Raw genomic sequence first — 19,427 nt, 5'->3', positions numbered from 1 at the left:
CACAATGATATAACCGTATTTAGGCCGCATCATAACACATTAAATTCAAAAAACAATTATATTACAAAGTAATTCACATGCCAACTACTTCAAACGCATCGCAACGACTAAAATGATAGAATTGTAGTAACTACAACCATAATTTAAAATGTTTGAGAAGTATTCTATCATCATTTTTACTAATATATTATATCTTATATGAAAAAAATTAATTAACAAGTAAACTCATTTTCACCTATATCCTTTTATTGTTTTACATGAAGGAGAATTCACATTTTCTCCTCTCTCAGATCGTAGAGGATAATTCTTTTTTTTTTTTTAAATCAAGGAAGTCCAACTCTAAAAGTTCAACCACACAAGTGACTTTTAAATAAGAGTAGCCAAAGTATAATCTCATTAACTAGTCATTAGCATTAATGTTGTGAGGACCACACCAGGTGTTTTGACTGAATCGTAACTAAATTTGAAAATGATCATAATTTATAATCTTAATTAAATGAGTGATTGAACCGTTTTGAACTGAGAGAAATTCAATCTAACCATATTAAATTCACTTAAAAATGAATAATTCAGGAAGTAAACCACATGGTCGACTTAAAAATTAAAAATTAAAAGTATCTAATGTTTTGCTTTATTCCACTCTAAAAAAATGGATAGGTGTTACTTCAATATTAAAATGGATAAATTGATATTCAAGTTAACTAATCTTCATTTTTGTGCCTTAATTATTTTAGTAGTGGTTACTGATAAATAATTAAGGCACAAAACAAGATAGAAGATAAGGGCCGTCCAAACATATTCAAGTTCCAATGTGGGAAAAAATATAGGCCGTAGTAAAAACATTTATTCATAGACAAAGTTTGTATGAGGATTTAGAAAATTGTGTAATCATATGGTGCTCATTTTATGTGTCTCAACTTTTCTAACAGGACTAATTTTTTTTTGAAGAGTGAAGTATTTATTTATTGCCACTTTAAAATTTTATACAGAAGCAAGTAAATCGTTTATCATTCATTTATATTACTTATATTTAAAAGTAAGTGATCATCAAAAAATATAAATGACTGATAATGCAATGATAGTGTAAAGATATTTTATATTATCAATGTATATATATTTTCATCTTTTTTGAAACTATATAAAACTTTGACATCAAAGTTTGAACAACATATCAAATTATAAATTTAAGTTTTCAATAGATCTAAATTTTTAACTATCTTTTCTATATTACCATGTTAACCAAATGAATGTAAAGTAAAAATATGAAATGTAATAAAATTTATTATATGATCTATAAATATAAGTTTAGTAATAAAATAAATATGAAAAATAAAAATATTTAATCAAATTTATTTTTATTTAATATAGTCTTTTATCATTTTGATCCTTGAGTTAAAATGATAATGGGTACCCGAAGTCATGAGTAATCATTAATAATACCTGCAATAAGTTGAGTTTGTATATTTGGACCAACAAGTAATTGGAATAGAAGATTTTAAAACACGGTGTTGAGCGAGTCTGGGTCTGGTAATGAGATATCCAGACGTGTAATACCTAAATCTATATTTACATATATACATATACTATCATAACTTAACATAATTTTAGTAATAATTGTGATGTTATGTTGTTAAGTATTGATGTTATGTTTGTTTATTCATAATTGTGATGTAATGTTATATTGAATGAGAAATCTTAGTCGATAGATATGTTTTATTGTCTTGTTTTAAATTATGTTTTTAGTAAAAAAATATATATTTGGGTGACAATATAAAGTTCTATACTTGTACTATAATTATGATTTGTACTTGTTATTATCATTTTTCTTTCTTTTGAACGTGGGTCAAGATTTTCATAGAATGTATGACTAAAATGTGGAGTATATTTTTAAAACTTACTGTTGGAATAAATGAATCTCTCTTTTAATTGTCTAAAATAACAAACACATTTACGCATTTATAAGAAAAGTGGATATAAATATATATATTGTTTGTAATTTTTAAATATTTTCTAACTTTTTGGATATTCATAGATCTGTTGAGACTCACGAGTCCACGTATAACAAACCCAACTGGTATCTACATAGATCAAGACAGGTCCAAATCCCAAAATTACATAATGGAATGAGCTTAGATAATACATTATCCAAATCCATCTGCACCCAATGAAGATGCATTGTAGATGATTTTTATTGAGTCATCTTTCCACTCTTATGATGAGACTCTATTACTCAAATGGTCCGTGACCCTCTACCTACATTCATATCCACAAACTAGTTAGGGTCTTGCGGGTGAAAAATTTTTGTAGGGTAGGGTCTATTAATTGAGTTGATTCCGAAAGACATGACATATTTATTTTTTATTATGTATTAATGGACTAAAGTTATGAGAATTAATTCCAAATAATTAATACAAATGTGTTCTGAACCCTTCATTTCGGATTATACAATAATGTAAAGTTATAGAGGCATGTGTGCTTGTCCCAAAAAGGCTTATATTGATTCGAATAATTCATATACAAACAGCCAAGTAAGGGACATGAAATAAAAAGACAAGGTATAATGTCATGTTTCCTTTATAAGTGGAACCAAATTTCTACGTTGAAAATCACAAATTTAAGTATCCCACCATTGCAACTTGTCTTTTAATCTTATTCTCCTTTTTCTTCTTCTATTTGTTTTCTTACATCTTTTTCTTCATCTTCTTTGATAAAGCTTAACTTTAACTAGCTAAATAATATACCTTGTATTTTTAAAAGATTTAGATTTCACACTACCTGATCCTAGAAATAGCAAGTTTTATTTACATATTCTAAAATTGTATATTCCTATGATGAAACCATATTTAAAAGATCTAGTTGTAGTGTATTAATACCATCTTTGTTCATATTTTCTGAGTGAAGATATTTTAAATTAAGCTTTATCAATACTTATAATTTTTTTGGTATAAATAAGGGTATCATCTCTTCACTTTATAGGTAATGAACTAACATTTTTTAGTGTGTAATTGTCTCTCCTAACAAATATTGCTCAGGAGAATATAATTTATCAAGACATTATTTCATAATCTCAATCAACACTTATATATAATTTATGAAGACTTTATATAAAAGATGATTTCACCTCACAAATTATATTTTTTTTCATCACTAATTTCTCTTATATATACTTGTAAGACTTTTCCTGCTCTCACATTTTTTCTTGGATTTTTTATTTTAAAAAATTAAAAGTTGGTATTTTTCTTCTATCCTTCATTCTGAACTCTCCAAGTCTTTACTAAATGGAGACAATTGCCATGTAAAATAGTTATTTTAGAGAGACAAAAAACACTAAAAATCAATTCTCCTAATAAATAGGGTACTATTTGCAGTTTTTTCAAATCAATTTTAGAGTTAAAGTTAATAGTAATATCTCCTAGTAAATAACTAGTCTCTTCATTTCATAGTCAACATTTATTTTTTTGTTTTTCATTTCCACAAAAATGGTTGTCTTATTCGATTTTTACTTATTACACTTTTTATTCACGTTTACAATATATCTTATCTTTCGTAAAAACATCTGATATAGACAATTTAGTAACTTATCATACAATTGGTTTACAATCAAATGAAAGGTTCTTATGTTCTTTTCTTAAACGATCTTTTGATTTTAAACTCCATAATATAAAAAAAAAATTAAACAGGAATTTTTTTATTATATCCATGATATATTGACTTGTTATTTCTGTAATTTCTTCAACACACAGGATTACAACTTTATCTTAGAGAAAGATTCATGACAGAATGTTGCTATTACTATTTCCTCGTTAATTATGATTTGCATTATATAAATGTATAAGTCTTTAACTCAAAAATATTATTTAACATCCGTGAGAGTTAACTTTAGTTGTGTTTATTTGAGGTCTTTCTGTTATAGAGTTAACAATAAATCAAACCAAATTAACTTTGAAATTAAATTTGTTATTTAGTTTTATATGTTATAATTTCTTTTTAATTGGTGCAATACCAATTTTTTAAAGATCTTGAATCTCATGGTTATCACAAATATAAAACAAGATATATGAATTCAAGTTCTTAGATCTTTACTTTGGTATTCCTTTAGGGTTTCTTTGGGAGTTGGATTTTGGAGGGGAAAGAGAAGGGTTGACAATCATCTCACAAGTGTGTTTCATGGCTCTCAAGCCTTCTCTTTCTCTTCTTTCCCTCCAAAATCCAACTCTCAAACTAACCTTAAAGTGTTGGTGGTATCATGATCTTCCCCAACCAAATCATGAATTCTACAAGGACCTTTTGCTTTCTCTCTGATGGGGAAAAGAGAAAACGATTTGTAATTTGGTGTGTTAGAGATCATAATCGTTCCTAATCCGTTGACAAGAAAAATAACTTATTTAAAGGTCTATTGGCCTACTTAAATATCTATTAACCTAAGAATGCCTATTAGCATATTTAAAGGTCTATTGATCTATTTTAATGTCTTAGATTATACGACGCTTTTAAATAGGCTAACAAACAAGGTTAGGCCTAGAATTATGCTAACTGGTAAATTGGTCCATAAACTATCAAATCAGATGTCTCAAACAAGTATAGAAAGATTATGAAATCCACAAGGACTTACTTGATATTAGTCTTTCAACCAAAGATTGTTATTCCAAGTTGATTTCAATTGAGTTATTTTGTTTGTTGATTATACTACCAGGTAAAGTTTGATTTAATTAAACTAATATGATTAAGATATTAAGATCAGAATTTACTACTTACTATTCATACACATTTGATTCAACAATACAAAATTATTTAGCTAAGATTCTTTCACAACAAGACCTTTGCTAACCGACAAATAGGAGTATAAAACTACCTTGGTGTTACAAACAAGTATAGAGTAAGGGGTTGTTGAATCCACAAGGACTTGCTAGATATTAGCGTTTCAACTAAAAATTATTATTTTAAGTTGGTTTTGAGAATGTGGTTTTTGGTTTGATGACATAAGTACATCAAAATTGTAACACATTTACTATCTATACACACTTGATTCTTAAGGTAAATTCATTCAGTAATGATTATTTCATACAATGACCTCAAAATTACTAAAAGTTAATGTCTTAGTCAATTTAACATCTTATACAAGAAAGACCTATATCTAGTGACTTTGATACATAAGAATAAGCAATATGACTTACAAAATCATGCATCTATGTCTAGTGATGCAAGCATGTAAGTTGAGTAAAAATAAAATATCTCAATTGTGCTAGCCGCCAATATCTTGATCTATACTAGCACTATACCAAAAGTAGATATATGTCTAGTAACTACAATGATAAAATTCAGTTTTATGAACCTTCAAGCACATCTCTATATCTAGTAACACATCCTATTCAGTTTGAGAGTTATAAAATCACAATATTAGTTCTATGTCTAGATACCAAAAAATGAAGTACATGAAATGCAAATAATACAAGTCTATGTCTAGAAAATGTACTACTTATTGAGTTATGCAAGTTCAGAATAATGCAAGCAAAAGACTAAGCAAATTATTCAATAATCATACAATAAGGTGATTAAACTTAAAGCAAGCATAAAGTAAATACAAAACTCAAATATAATCAAAACTTCATGAATTAGTCGTGAATCAATGTGTATACATGAAGTTCATGCTACATTCAATCTCAGTAAGGGTTTTAGCTACTCATGTTCATAAGGTGTAAATAGGATATGGATAAAACACAACTCATAGGGTGGTAGAACCACACACAAATGAGTGTAAATTAACTCATCTAATACTTACACATCGATCACATGACAAAAATGAGCTAAACTATCCTAGAAACTCATAAAAGAAGTATTACAAATCAATATTACAAAGTGTATGTCCTTTGGTTCGAGTTGGAAGTCCTTAAATAATATTCTAGTGATGTCCTATGCGCTCAATGCACCTTAGGATGGCTTATGGTGACCTTTCAACACACCCACTTGCGCTGGTCACACCTCCGTGCGCTTAACGCACCACCCATTGCACTCATCTCAAGTGGGTATGCTCAGCGCAGACGAAACAATGATGAAATGTTGATTTTCACTGTTGAGTATGCTTAGTGCACCATTTTTTGCTCATTTTGACGATCCGATCATTCACATTGAAACCCCATCAGTTAGGAATAACATATCAAAATTTCAGCTTGATCTGACGGTGAAAGGAGTTATCCCGATTTTACTCTGATGTGTCATGACTGAATACTTGTGTTTTGTCTGAGACTTCTCTTTTGTAATTATTCCTCTGGATTAAGCCTAAAAAACACTCTATAGGTAACATTTAGCCATTTAAACAAGTTTTAATGATATAGAAGTATAATTTCATTCATTTAAGTTTATTAAGTAGTTAAAGTATCATAAAGAGGGTGTATAAAATATGATCATTTTGACACTTATCAACCTTAATGGTACTAAAGGGTAATATCTTAATCAAATTAGTAGCTCATGAAATAAAGCTCTATGTCTAGCAACTTTACCCATAATATAAAGAACTATGATCCACAAAATATACCTATATGTCTAACAACTATGCTTATGAAATTGAGTTTTAATAAAACATCTCAAAAGTATTAACTGCAAATGACTTGATCATATTAATAGCTTATTAATATATCCTATGTCTAGCAACTATACTAACAAGATGAAGATTTATGAATCATTAACACACCTCTATGTCTAGCATGTATACTATCAAATTTAAGAGCTATTTTAGTGTTCATATAACTCTATGTCTAGCAACCATATCAACACATGCACAAATGTAACCAATTAATAAAAATATACGTCTTAAAATTAAACCACAATGATGAATTCCTAATTTCAAAATCTAGAACTAAAATTACTTCATACATTGAAGATATCAAAATTTTACTAAAAAGGTTGTCAATGTCAAGTATAAATTAAACAAAGTAGAGAACTCTTAATAAACAAAATATAATCATTAAGCAAAAATATGAATCAAAATCTTATAAATCAAGTGACTATTATATCAAATCCTAACAAGGGATATGTTTAGCCCATTTTTATGTTACCTAGGACAAAGATAAAAGGAGGCAAATACAACTCAAATAAGAATGGATTATCTCCTCAATAAGCCTAAATTGACTCCTCTAACCTTTTCCCATTGCTTTTACATCTCATTTCTAGCTAGAAATACTCTAGAAACTAAGAGAAATTGAGTATATTGTGTTTCTACCAAAAGTTGTTGACCTAATGTTTATTTTGATCCCCTTTTAAAATTTCTAATTTTTGCATGTTTCGCCTAGTAACTAAAATTCGATGGATGCAATTCTCCGCCTGACCTAGACCTTTTAGCTAACCAAGTTATGCTAGGCATAACTCCTATGGTTGCACGACTCCTGCGTTGGACACATGTATCTTGATGTGTTGGGGCCAAACTTTGAGGTAGGCTCAATTATTTTCAGATATTTTTTACCAATTTGTACAATTTTTTAGACGTGGAGTGACATAGAAATTCCCCTGATAGGATTGCACAATAATTCAACTAATTGCAAAATGATACTTATTTAACTTTAATAATAAAAAAGTGTTCAATTATCCTTATGAAATAAGGTAATTTTCACACTTAACATACTACAAGAAAATTAAACACACAAACAAGTCAGGATTAGAGTGCAATATTTTAATAGTTCGAACATGTTTAAGCCAATGTCTCTACCTGTTTCTACCCTTAATTATTGATTTTATTTATTTTCTCAAATTCTTACAGTACCTTAACCTGCGTCTTCGGTGCCTACCTATGTTCTTGCAATACCCCAACCTTTACCTTCAGTGTTTTTATTTTCCTAGATTTAAGCATTATCTCGACCTGCGTTCTTGGTTTTATTTATTTTCCCGAATTATGACAATACCTTAACCTACATCTTGAGTGTTTTAATTTTTCTAGGCTCTGATGGTACACTGACATACTTTTCCAGAATTTTTCTTATTCATTTTCCCGAGTCACATCAATATATGACCTTTGTTCTCAACCAATTCCCACGGTCTTAGTGAAGTACTCAAAGTTTGGACAGGTAAGTTCCTTCAACCTTGATAAAATTACTATTAATTTATTTACTATTTACTTACCACGATAGCTCTCAAATATTAGTTTACTTGTTATCCAACAAGGAATAAATAGAGAGGATTATCTATGAACATCCAATTTTGTCTAGCCCAAAATCCCTAAATTAATTTTTTTGCAAAAAACTCTTTTTCAAAAATAAAATAAAATATTTTATTATTATTTAATAATTACTTTAAAAAATAAATAGTTTAAATAAAATTATCAAGGTTGTTTTCAAATTAAAAAATGAGGAGAAATGATGGTATTTATCCTACTTTTTAACAAAAATTGGTTAGATAAGCACTTGCTAAGGTTATTTATAATTTTGTTACATCTTTTTAATCAATAAATAAATTTATTTAAAAAAATGAATAAAATATTTTTGTATCTATAAGTTTGTTAGGATTAATTTATTATTAACAAATAAACAGTGCAACCATTTTTTGAATTAGTGATAGGGAAGAGAAGAATTTATTACTAGATTTTTGGCATTCTAATGAGTAAGGTAGTTGATTCCATCCCTATCACTAAGGCTCTAGATCCAAATATAAATAGACCCTTGAAAGTTGAATCCTGAGTTGAAAGACATTAAAAAAGTTGAAGAAAAAAGAATTGTGTAAAGAATAACACAATGTACCGACACATAACAAGGAATTGTGTAAAGATATATTTATGTAAAAACTTCCAATAAAATTTTGATATTATAATAAAAATTTAATTTTAATTAAAATTTAATCCTAAATTTAGTACCAAAAAACATGAATATAATATATATAATATTTTGAATAGGTTTTACACAAGTTTTTCTCATAAATAATGTATTGATTTCATTCGTGGTTGTAGCGTGGAGTAGCCTTTGTTCCCACAACAGCAGGCATGAATTCTCATTCATTCCTTTTCTTTTATTAAATGTCATAATAATAATAATTATAAACACAATAATATTTCCAGTAATAACAATGTATTACTAATTAATACTAGTAACGTTAAATATAAATTATACTAAGAATTATAATATTAAGTTGGTAAAGGCTTTTTTACAAATAAAGAAAAATTAGCATCATCATTTTCTTGTCTATACCACATTCCTAATAAATATGAAAAACCTAAAGCAATATATTTTGTCTAGTGGTATAAAACTCCATTAGATCCTAATATCACCAAAAAATCAGAGGTTGAATTCCTAGAGGTGACACTTGTTGGGAAGGACAACCACAAACCTCATAAGAAATTAGTTCTTTACCATAAGATGAGAAAATACCTTTAGTATACAAAAAAAGCAATATATTTCTATTATCACTATCTTTTTATTATTCACATTAATAATAATATTTTTCTAAATAATAAAATATAAAGATTAATGAGATATAAGAATAAGTCATATTCGCCTAATTCTAAGATTAGATGTGGCGTCTCATATTAGAATTGTACTTAACTCTATTGAAATATGTTAAAATAATAAATAAATAAATAACCATTAATTGACACCTTATAATAGTCTAAAAAATCTTAAGGATTGAAAAGTACATACAATATTGATCGAGTTTTCCCTCCTTAATATGATATGCTATTAATATCACACATTTGTGTTGTATTTCACTCATTTAAGTAGGGACCAAGCATCACTTCTTCTTTTCAAATCTAAGAATAAAATAAATGCAAACCTACGATCATTTTCTCTATTGTTCATATGAATACCTGAGAGCAAGAAACAATCTTATTATATGCAAAGAAGTAAAGTTTTTCCTCTAAAGAGAAAATTGTCTAGTATGGGAAGATGAGTGCTAATACATTCATTGGTCCGTAATGAACTCTTGAGTCCAAATTTCTAATTCAAAGACCAATTGTTTTAAAGATGGATATAAAGAGAGTTTTCTACATTTTAACCAATGTGTTTTAACCGAAAATGGGAATGCAATACTAGAAGGTGGAATAACATTACACACTATAGAAGAAGCTGCTAAATATACAATAGTAACTTCCACTACAAGTAATTAACTTAGGCAAATTGTATCTCAAACTTTAACTCTACCTTCTTTATCCATATTATCCAACAATATAAGATTGGCAAAAAAACCATACCACCTGTTGCATTGTCTATATATAAGTTCCTTACTTTAATCACTTAATTAATCACAAATATAGATAATATTTGAATTGTTAAAATGAAAAATCAGTTCGGGTGTGATAAAAATATGGGTGAAAATTTCAACACTATTACCAGAAACGAATTTCAATACTATTTTATTAATAAGATCGATCAGGTATGCCAAATTTACCATTAACAATTTAACATGCATATAAGAAATAACTAATGCAATGAATTATCGTTTTACCCTTTCACTGTTTCACATTTTACTTTCCCACTATGCACATCAAGTCAAGCCCAACTGAGCAATGTATTTGAAATTAAAAACTAAACTCATTCAAAATTATTTTATGATAATGATATATTATTTTATAAAATTACTTTATAAGTTCTCTTATATCATTAAAAAATAATATATATATATATATATATATATATATATTACTTAAAATCTAATCATTAATAAATAAAATAAAAACTTATTTTAGTCATTTAAATTTGTATGTGCTTGGTCTCTGTAAAACTAAAAATTTCAAAATCATACAAAAAAATATTCAACATGAACCAAATTAGTTATTTTTAGTATTTTTATGGTAACTATATTAACTCATATTCATAATTTTTAGGTAATAGTTTGAGTTTTTAATTTTTCTATGATCAAACTAATGTAACAAACATTTTTAAGGGCTAAAGTGGGTATACAATGTAACAAATATAAATTTATGACACATGACATTGCACTTTTTTTATTGCTGTAAAAAAAAATTTGGTTCTCACGTATATTCTCGTATTGGAGACAATCCTGTCTAAGCCAAGAATATCTATAGGTATGTGGGTTTAACTTTTAGAGCGGATATTTTTTCATCCAAAAAACTCAAACCCAAGATCTTACTTAAAGAGAATTAAACATGTATCACTTGAACTAATGATTTATTCAGGAAATTTAAGTACACTGCTAGAGTGAAAAATATCTAAAGTTACTGCATACTACTCTAACTACTCTTCAGAACAAGCTAAGCTAGCCCATTATGTCACTACCATACAAAACATTCCAACTGTAACATTATCACTCTCTTCCACTCACTATCACATTTCCACGTGATTCAATCTCACATTTTCCCTTTAAATTTATCCACACCCTCACCCTTTTCTTCTCATTCACCAATATCAAACCTAAACATACTCCAATTGTTTTGTTTTTTTTCATTTGCAAAGTTTATTATGGTCATGGCTTCTAACAAGTTATTTTCCACAATTTTAATGCTTTCTCTTCTTGCTCATTCTTCAACATTAACCAATGCATGTGGCACATGCAACCCAACCAAACCTACACCAACTCCTAGTAAACAAAAGTGCCCAAATGACACATTGAAGCTTGGTGTTTGTGCTGATGTACTAGGACTTGTTAATGTTATTGTTGGTTCTCCTGCATCAAGTAAATGTTGTGCATTGCTTCAAGGTTTGACAAATTTGGAAGCAGCAATTTGTCTATGCACTGCTATTAAGGCTAATGTTGTTGGGATTAACTTGAATGTTCCTGTCTCTCTCACCTTGCTCCTTAGTGCTTGTCAAAAATCTGTCCCTTCTGGTTTCCAATGTGAATAGAATGAACTCAAGTTAGGTTCATCTTTCATGATTAGTTATGTTATGTGTATTAATTGTTGTGCTTTTGCTTATATTATTTCTTGTGATATGTGTGACATTTTTCATTTTTAATAATTAGGCAAGCTTGTTTTGTTTGCCTTTATTAGCAACCTTATCATTTTTTCTTCTCTTTTTTAGTAAAATAGGGAACTTTTATTTTAAGATTGTGTGAACTTCAATGTGGGAAATGTATGGGATTTATTGTAATTTTTAAATTGAAAGTAATGTTATTGACGGAAAAGAATCATCTCTAGTAATGGAGAGATAATTGTTTTTGACTGTGCATCAAAGGATATAAGTGTCATCTAATTGTATTTTAAAGGTAAAATTGTTATAATTTACTATTTTTATTTTTATATACTTTTCTCTCGGATATTGAAGAGGAACATCACCATTATTAACATTTTAAATTGGCTATACTTATACTATGTTGATTAATCATAATTTAAATTTTTATTTTAAAAAATATAATTAATTTATAAAATATGTAAATATACACATGTGAGTAACATCACTCACATGTAGAAAACTAACAGTATGATTGCATGGATGAAATAGAGAGAATGAGCTTTCTACTTTTTAGGAAATGGAACTTTCCTCTCCATCCTCTCAAAATTCTTTTCTCAAACTAATAATATAAAATGAAATATCCCTAAAAAACTTTAAGCATACTTAAGAGTAATCGAGAGTGAATGATTAAACCTCATATATGAACATTACTCCAAATTTTAAGAACTCATATTCCAATATAGAGAGGAAAAAAAAATATATGGACTGACATTGTATGTGTTTTATATATTGTCACTATATCATCTACTATTTTTATTTAATCATTGATTGTTGAAAAAAGTAATCAAAATGAACAATGAATAATGTGACTGTATATAAATATTTACACTAACAATACATAGATATTATACTCAAAGTTAATTTAGTTGAAGGCACAAATTATAAATTTTTAAAAGTAGTCAATATGAAAAGGAATAATGAAACATTTTAATGGCTTAATTATGTCTCTTTTTATACGACGGATAGATTCTTACCACAATTAGCTAATAAGATAGTTAAAAACTTTTGAGTTAGTTTGAAGCTTACAAGTTAAAAGGTAAAATTGGAGATGACAAGATACTGATTGAATTGGACTAAATTATCTTGAACAACTCATATCTATCATCATCCCACTTTACTTAATGAACTAAGGAGAAAAAAGCTAATACAACTTGTGACATCCTAATTTTCGGTCAAACACAGATTATATGACCTCGCGGAGTTGCTATTATGTTTTTTTGCAGTGAAATATAGAAACTTTATTTTAAGACTCATTTAAAATGTTGTGGTCTTTAATTTAGATATCTAAACTCGAGAGTCGATTATAGATCATGAAATATATTAGCACTTCGTCCGACAATAATAAAATAATACCTAGCTAATTGCATAGATTAAATACTATTACTTTAGTAAAAGTAAAACTGATTTGTTAGTGCAGATGCTTATCTTTTATAATTTTTCATGACAAGAACTCATCTTGCTCTAATGTATTATTATGTGTAGTAGAGAACCAAGTCTATATAGTTTTGTGAAAAATATTACATAATTGATTTGGTTTGTTTTTTTTTTCAAAAGATGATTTAGAGATTATTTTTGTTTATCCGCTTTAAGAGAATGAGGCAACAACTCACTTGTTCACACCACATACCGGCTTAAATGAATAAGTTTTAATTAATAACTTATTTCAAGTGAATGAGGTAACAAAACTCATGTAGTCCCCATAACAACTTAACTTAAAAGGGATAATTTTTTAAATTAATTGCCCACAATATTAGGGTTGGCAAAAAAAACTCGACCAATGCGTACATGTGGAAATACCTGCATCGAGTACATTTAATAATAACTTATTAGTAGGAATGAGTTTTATGATACCCGCCCTATGGGTAGGGATGACAATGAGTATCCAGACCTGTGAGTATCCGCAAAAAATATGTGCAACTAGTCGGGTCTAGGTCCATGTTTTTGGACCCACAGATAATTGAGATAAGATATTTTTAGACTTGTTGTTGGATGAGTTTGAGTCTAGATAATGAGGTACCCAAATCCACGGGTACCTGAACCCGCTATTCCTTCCTATATATATATTGTTAATCCATAATGTTATATTGTTATTTCATAAATGTGATTACTATGTTGGTAAAGATTGTTAAATAGTGATGTTATATTGTTAAATAGTGATGTGATGTTATAAATTTAGTTTTTAATCAAATTATTATATATATTATTGTTTTTATTATTATTTTAAGATTATATATCATATATTTTGTTATTATTTTAAGTTATATATCATATCTTACTTTTGATTGTGAATCTAAGGATAGAAGTGTCATCTAATTGTGTCTAAAGGATAAATAGTATAAGAATTAAGAGTGACGATCCACTTACTTCGACTTACTCCCGATCGTAGCTATCAATTAAAGAGATATTTAATGGTTTAGATCCGCTCACTAATTCAAACTATTTGATTTCCTTATAATTGATGGTTAAAAAATTTACTCTTGGAATAACTCTCCTCCCAAGAATTAATATTTCTTTAATTTTTTTAATTAAAGTGATCACTTCTAGAATTTGGCACTCTTATCTAAATATAAGGTGATATGTGTCACTATCTCTAAGTGTAAATGTTTACTAACTTGATTATAATTATTTTATTGGATTACTGTGATCAATACTTATGGAATCGGAAAAGGATTAGTTGAGTGATATTGAAATTGAAAAGAGGAGAGTAAGTAGAAGGGGAAGCATTGAGAGAAGGTATTCTCTTAGAGGAGGAATGTGTGAGAGAGAAGGGGAAGCAAGAATCTGTTATTCCTATTTTAATAATCTCAATTCATTCTCTTCTTCACGCATTATGATGAATGCTCTTTTCTCATCATCTTCTTCTTCTTCTTCTTCTCTGTATCACAAGCTTCGTCCTCAACCTCTCACTCTCTCTGTTCTAAAGTTGGATGGTTCTTCCTTTCATATTCAAGTTCCAAAAACAGCAACTGTTTCTCAACTTAAGGACTCTGTTGAAGCTGTCTTTACTCACAATGCCACACCTAATATTTCATGGTATGTGTTATTGTTTATTATATAACATTATTATTATTATTATTATTATGACGTGGCATCGTTCCACCCATGTAGCCGATTTCACCTAGTAAGTTTAAGGCTTGATTGTTGTTACTGTTGTTTTAATTTTGACTCTTTTGTGTTTGTAATAATCCTGTAAACAGTCTCTCCACTTCCGGGTAAGGCCGTTTCCCTGGGCACCAGTAAATGGGAGTATCGTACACTGGACTGCCCTTTCTGTTCGTAATAATCTGTATCTTTTTATCGACACCTTTCTCATAATTTTGATAACATGAAATTCAATTATGGTTTTTAAATTGGGGTTGTTGTTTCAATTAGAATTCCTTTCTAGTAATTGCAGATAATTACTGGAAAATTTTGCTGCAATTTTAGTTACAATGCATTTGCAGCAAGTATAAGAATAGTAGCATTGCATTCCAGGGGCAATTTAATGGAATATTTAAAGTTCTTAAATAGTTTAACTTGGATAGGCATACTGGAATGTGAGATGTTATCGGTTTTTTTTACATAAAACCAAGGGTATCCCCACCCTACGGTTAAGGAATTAATCCTCTCTGGCTGCCCCTTCTAACAAGTGTCACTCTCAGTAATTGAACCTTTGACCTTTTGGCCTATCCGGGGATCCAGTTGGGTCTTACACAACTAGACCAACGCCTTGTTGGTAGATGTTATCGGTTTTGATTCTATGGTTCTTAAAAATACTATGTTTCCATAATTTGATGTTGAACTATATAATCATATATATGATTTTGTTACTTTGTGTTGTGAAGGCCACATGTCTGGGCACAGTTTTGCTTATGCTATGATGGACAAAAGCTAGTTAATGAGGAGGATTATCTTCGAAACTATGGCATCAAAGATGGTGACCAGGTTTGTAATTTTATCGTTCAGATTTACGGATATATACTTAACTAGCATTGCAAAAGTACTATTTAAATCTCAAGTCTGAACTAGTTTGTCACTTTATGTTTGAGCTTTTTTACAAGTCTATTGCTCATACTAGTTATGTTTTCATTATGCATAGCTTCGTTTCATCCGCCATGTGTCAAACAGTTACAATGTTCGTAGAAAGCGGTTGAAGAAACGAGTCGTCATTTCGAAGAAACACAGGAGGTACAATCTTTTCCATGTTTGCTTCTGTTAACTATGCAAATATTCACTGTTTATCAGGTTGAACTAATTGAGTCTTGGCTTGTGCTTTAGTTGGTTCAGGAAATTCATGTATTTTCAGGAAAATGTCAAAAATAACCAATCATATTTAAATAAACAGTTTCTTCATAAATCTCTTCTGTTGTATGCTTGAATTTTCACATATTGGGATTTGGGTATAGTCAAGAATATTTGTAATCATACAGCACTATCGAATTTGGGTATAGTTGTTACTTGTTGACTCGATTTCTCTCACCTTTTAGTGTCATCCTATCTCTGTTTATGAACCATTTACTTATTTTCCATCTCAACCACTAAGTAATGCCAAATGCTGCTCTTGTTATGCATTGTATTTTATCAGCTTTTTTGAGGAGTTAGGTAGTGATTATTTCTAGATAGAGCATCATGTCCTTGCTACCTAAGGTTTTTTATCTTATTTTTTAACAATGCTGAATCGTTGCGATATATGAAGGTAGTCCAAATGAGCGGAAACTGGGTTCTACCAATCTATTATGCAATCCACTAAAAATATTTCATTTCTTGTATCACTTTTTTCTACCCTCAGCTTACCATTTCTGTCATTTACATGCCACATATTGGAATATACAGATATATGGCAGATTTTGTTTATAAATGTATACAGTTCAAAATAAGGAAAAACAGAAACTGAGAGCTGCATAAAACCATTCACTAATTGTCGGATTATATTTTGTTTAGTAATTAATGATTTTCCTTTAGAGGGTGTACAAACTAGGAATGGTGGATGGATCTTCTCTGTCATGTTTTCTATCAAGTAGTCAAGTGGAGGAGAAAGATACACACGGGTTTCAAAAGAATTTTTCGCAAATTTTGAGTGTGTCCACGAATAAAATCCGTGTCTTTATCCCTCTCCTCCACCTTTCCGCTTTACAAAGAAATGACATGAGAGGATCCATTCCTGGGGTAACTACTACTGGTATGGAGGAGATGTGAACATATTTTAGATAAAGTTTTCATGCATGTTGATACGGTAACAGTACTGTTCTCGAACAAGTCCTTACACTTGCTGGATGATAAAAATGGAAGCTGCAGGTCATCGTCGCAAGTGAATAGTTATCAATCCAAAGATCATAGTGATGATGCCGACGAAGTTTGTTCTGATGACATAGCCACGGAAAGTGGAAAGATCCAGCTTTACAATGAAGACGAACAACGAGCTGGAAAGAAAAAGTTAACCGAGTTTGTGGGAGTGCTCTTCTCGTCCCCGCGGCTTGCAGTCGTGAAGCGAACTAGAATTGAAAGCAAGCTTTTTTGCCCTTCGATGATTGCCAAATGTCTAATGGGCAGTTTTGGAAAGATTAAGAGGATCATATGTTTTGGCAGAAGGCGACACGATTTTCAGAAACATATATTGAGACAGTATTAGTGATATATGAAACAATTGTGTTTCTTACTTCACAACACATCCATTACAATCAAACATTGTCTGTGAAATTGTGTTTCTGTATTGATTGAGATTGTAATGACAGTGATTATGGCTTTGTAGACATATCTGAGACAAATTTGTTTCATACCTCACAACAAAATACACTCTCAAAGATCCTTGTAAATTTTTTATTCCTATGCAAACAATGTCCCTGTGAGAATGTGTTTCTGCATTGATTTTGATGTTACAACTTATTCCTTATCCTATTTTTGGATGCAAGTTTTGTTGTGTGCATTTTTTCCAAAGGATTTAAGACATGATCATTCTACATCATGATTATTTATCATATACATATACAGCTAGGACATATGTACAAGAAAATATGTTGTAATAAATTGTGCTTCAAACATGAAATATTTTTTTTTGTAATTGTCACAACTAATCTCAATTCGACTCGTACATATTTTTCTAATATTTCATTAGACGAGAGTCTCATGTATTTATCAGTTCTTTTTTTCATCCCGTTCTCCGGACATCCTTAATCTCTACACTCCCATTTTCCAACTCATATTTTCGAAGTAGAATAACATATTATAGCTCATTTCTTCTTACTACTTTCTCTCTATTTCTTTAGGAAAAAGACTATTCACTCACATTATTACATTTGGCTATTATATACTATGATGCCCATACGCATTATTATATAAGAGGACATTGATTTGGGTGTGTTCACTTAATTTTCGAAGTTATTTTAGACTTTTCATTTTGTTTCAATGATAAATCTATAATTTTATGTTTATTATTTTTGTCATACTTCATTTTGGACTAATCCTATCTTAATTAGAATCACACATATTTGGATTTCTTCTAGTCGAATGGATGAGTTTGAGCCCAAAAATCAATTTAACTTTGTTTAGGAGTGTTGTTTTGCAAAGGAAGGGAATTGATGATTTAAAACATTTCATATGTCTATTTTATAGTTCCTCCAATTTGATATTTTTTATAGATAAAATGTCAAAATACCTAAATATTTTTAGTAAAATTATATAATTATATATTATTTTCCATTTCTCAGTGTTAATTACATTTTTTAAAGGAAAAATAAAAAATATTCTTACATTATCATTAGTTTATTCTCCCCATCTAAATTTTATATTCTTAAACAAGGGAATATTATATTACCTTCCTTTCACCTTCTCTTCCACCATTCCTAACTCTTTGATCTTCTCCTTCCATTTCTCTCCTAATTCCCAAACATAATGTTTACTCCTAAAAACAATGAAATATGTTTGTTCATGGTGAAAAACACACACACATATATATATATATATATATATATATATATATATATATATATATATTCACACTTGTCACTTGTTGGTTTACAAAGTATTACAAACAATCACCAAATTTGTTCATAAAACTATACAATCCCTCACATCTATATAGCATCATACATAAAATTATTATTTCATGTAAAAGAAACATTTCAAAGATGATACAATTAATGACAAGGAAATGTTTCAAACCATAATTATTTTAATTATTTGTCTAGAAATATAACCCACCTAACTGTATAATATTTCAAGATTAATTCATACAAAAATACCCATTACATAAATGGCATGGCTATGTGGTTTCCATCATCATTTCAAGAAAAATTGTACCTTTGTTCTTAAGAAAAAAAATGATGATTGATGCATGCTAAATTTAGAGATAAATAAATCATAAATGCTTTAGAAAGTGTCCTACGTAAGTTTGAAAAAATATATATTGCGTGCAGTGCAGGTACACGTACCAAATCACCCAAAAAACTATACGTGACAACTCCATTCAATTACACGTAGATCAAGTAGTTCCACAAATATATTATTGATATTGCTTTTTTTGGACACATGTATATTATTTCTTTTCCTCTTTTGTTGAATTTT

The 19,427-nt window shown here is 29.1% G+C and overlaps 2 protein-coding genes across 3 annotated transcripts; both read left to right on the top strand.

Annotated features, from left to right (window-relative positions):
• Nucleotides 11,312-12,034, top strand: LOC109350736 (14 kDa proline-rich protein DC2.15-like). Its single transcript, XM_019592018.1, has one exon. It carries the CDS (start codon nucleotides 11,397-11,399, stop codon nucleotides 11,778-11,780), a length of 384 nt encoding a protein of 127 aa, XP_019447563.1. The 5' UTR covers nucleotides 11,312-11,396; the 3' UTR covers nucleotides 11,781-12,034.
• Nucleotides 14,578-17,772, top strand: LOC109350735. 2 transcript variants are annotated; one of them, XM_019592016.1, is made up of 4 exons: nucleotides 14,578-14,921; nucleotides 15,713-15,812; nucleotides 15,967-16,055; nucleotides 17,157-17,772. In XM_019592016.1, exons 1-4 carry the CDS (start codon nucleotides 14,641-14,643, stop codon nucleotides 17,494-17,496), a joined length of 810 nt encoding a protein of 269 aa, XP_019447561.1. In that variant the 5' UTR covers nucleotides 14,578-14,640; the 3' UTR covers nucleotides 17,497-17,772. The 2 variants fall into 2 exon arrangements, with proteins under 2 accessions (XP_019447561.1, XP_019447562.1); XM_019592017.1 differs by having other exon boundaries at nucleotides 14,579-14,921; nucleotides 17,163-17,772.

This window comes from Lupinus angustifolius, chromosome LG06 (genome assembly GCF_001865875.1).
Source record: "Lupinus angustifolius cultivar Tanjil chromosome LG06, LupAngTanjil_v1.0, whole genome shotgun sequence".
NCBI lineage: Eukaryota > Viridiplantae > Streptophyta > Magnoliopsida > Fabales > Fabaceae > Lupinus > Lupinus angustifolius.
This window is presented reverse-complemented; position numbering and strand designations above follow the sequence as displayed.

Excerpts from the sequence above, each read along its gene's own strand:
- LOC109350736 (XM_019592018.1), top strand. The coding sequence starts at position 11,397 with ATGGTCATGGCTTCTAACAAGTTATTTTCCACAATTTTAATGCTTTCT.
- LOC109350735 (XM_019592016.1), top strand. The coding sequence starts at position 14,641 with ATGTGTGAGAGAGAAGGGGAAGCAAGAATCTGTTATTCCTATTTTAAT. Across the intron at positions 14,922-15,712 it reads GCCACACCTAATATTTCATG|GCCACATGTCTGGGCACAGT; the intron begins GTATGTGTTATT and ends TGTGTTGTGAAG. Across the intron at positions 16,056-17,156 it reads ATTTCGAAGAAACACAGGAG|CTGCAGGTCATCGTCGCAAG; the intron begins GTACAATCTTTT and ends TAAAAATGGAAG.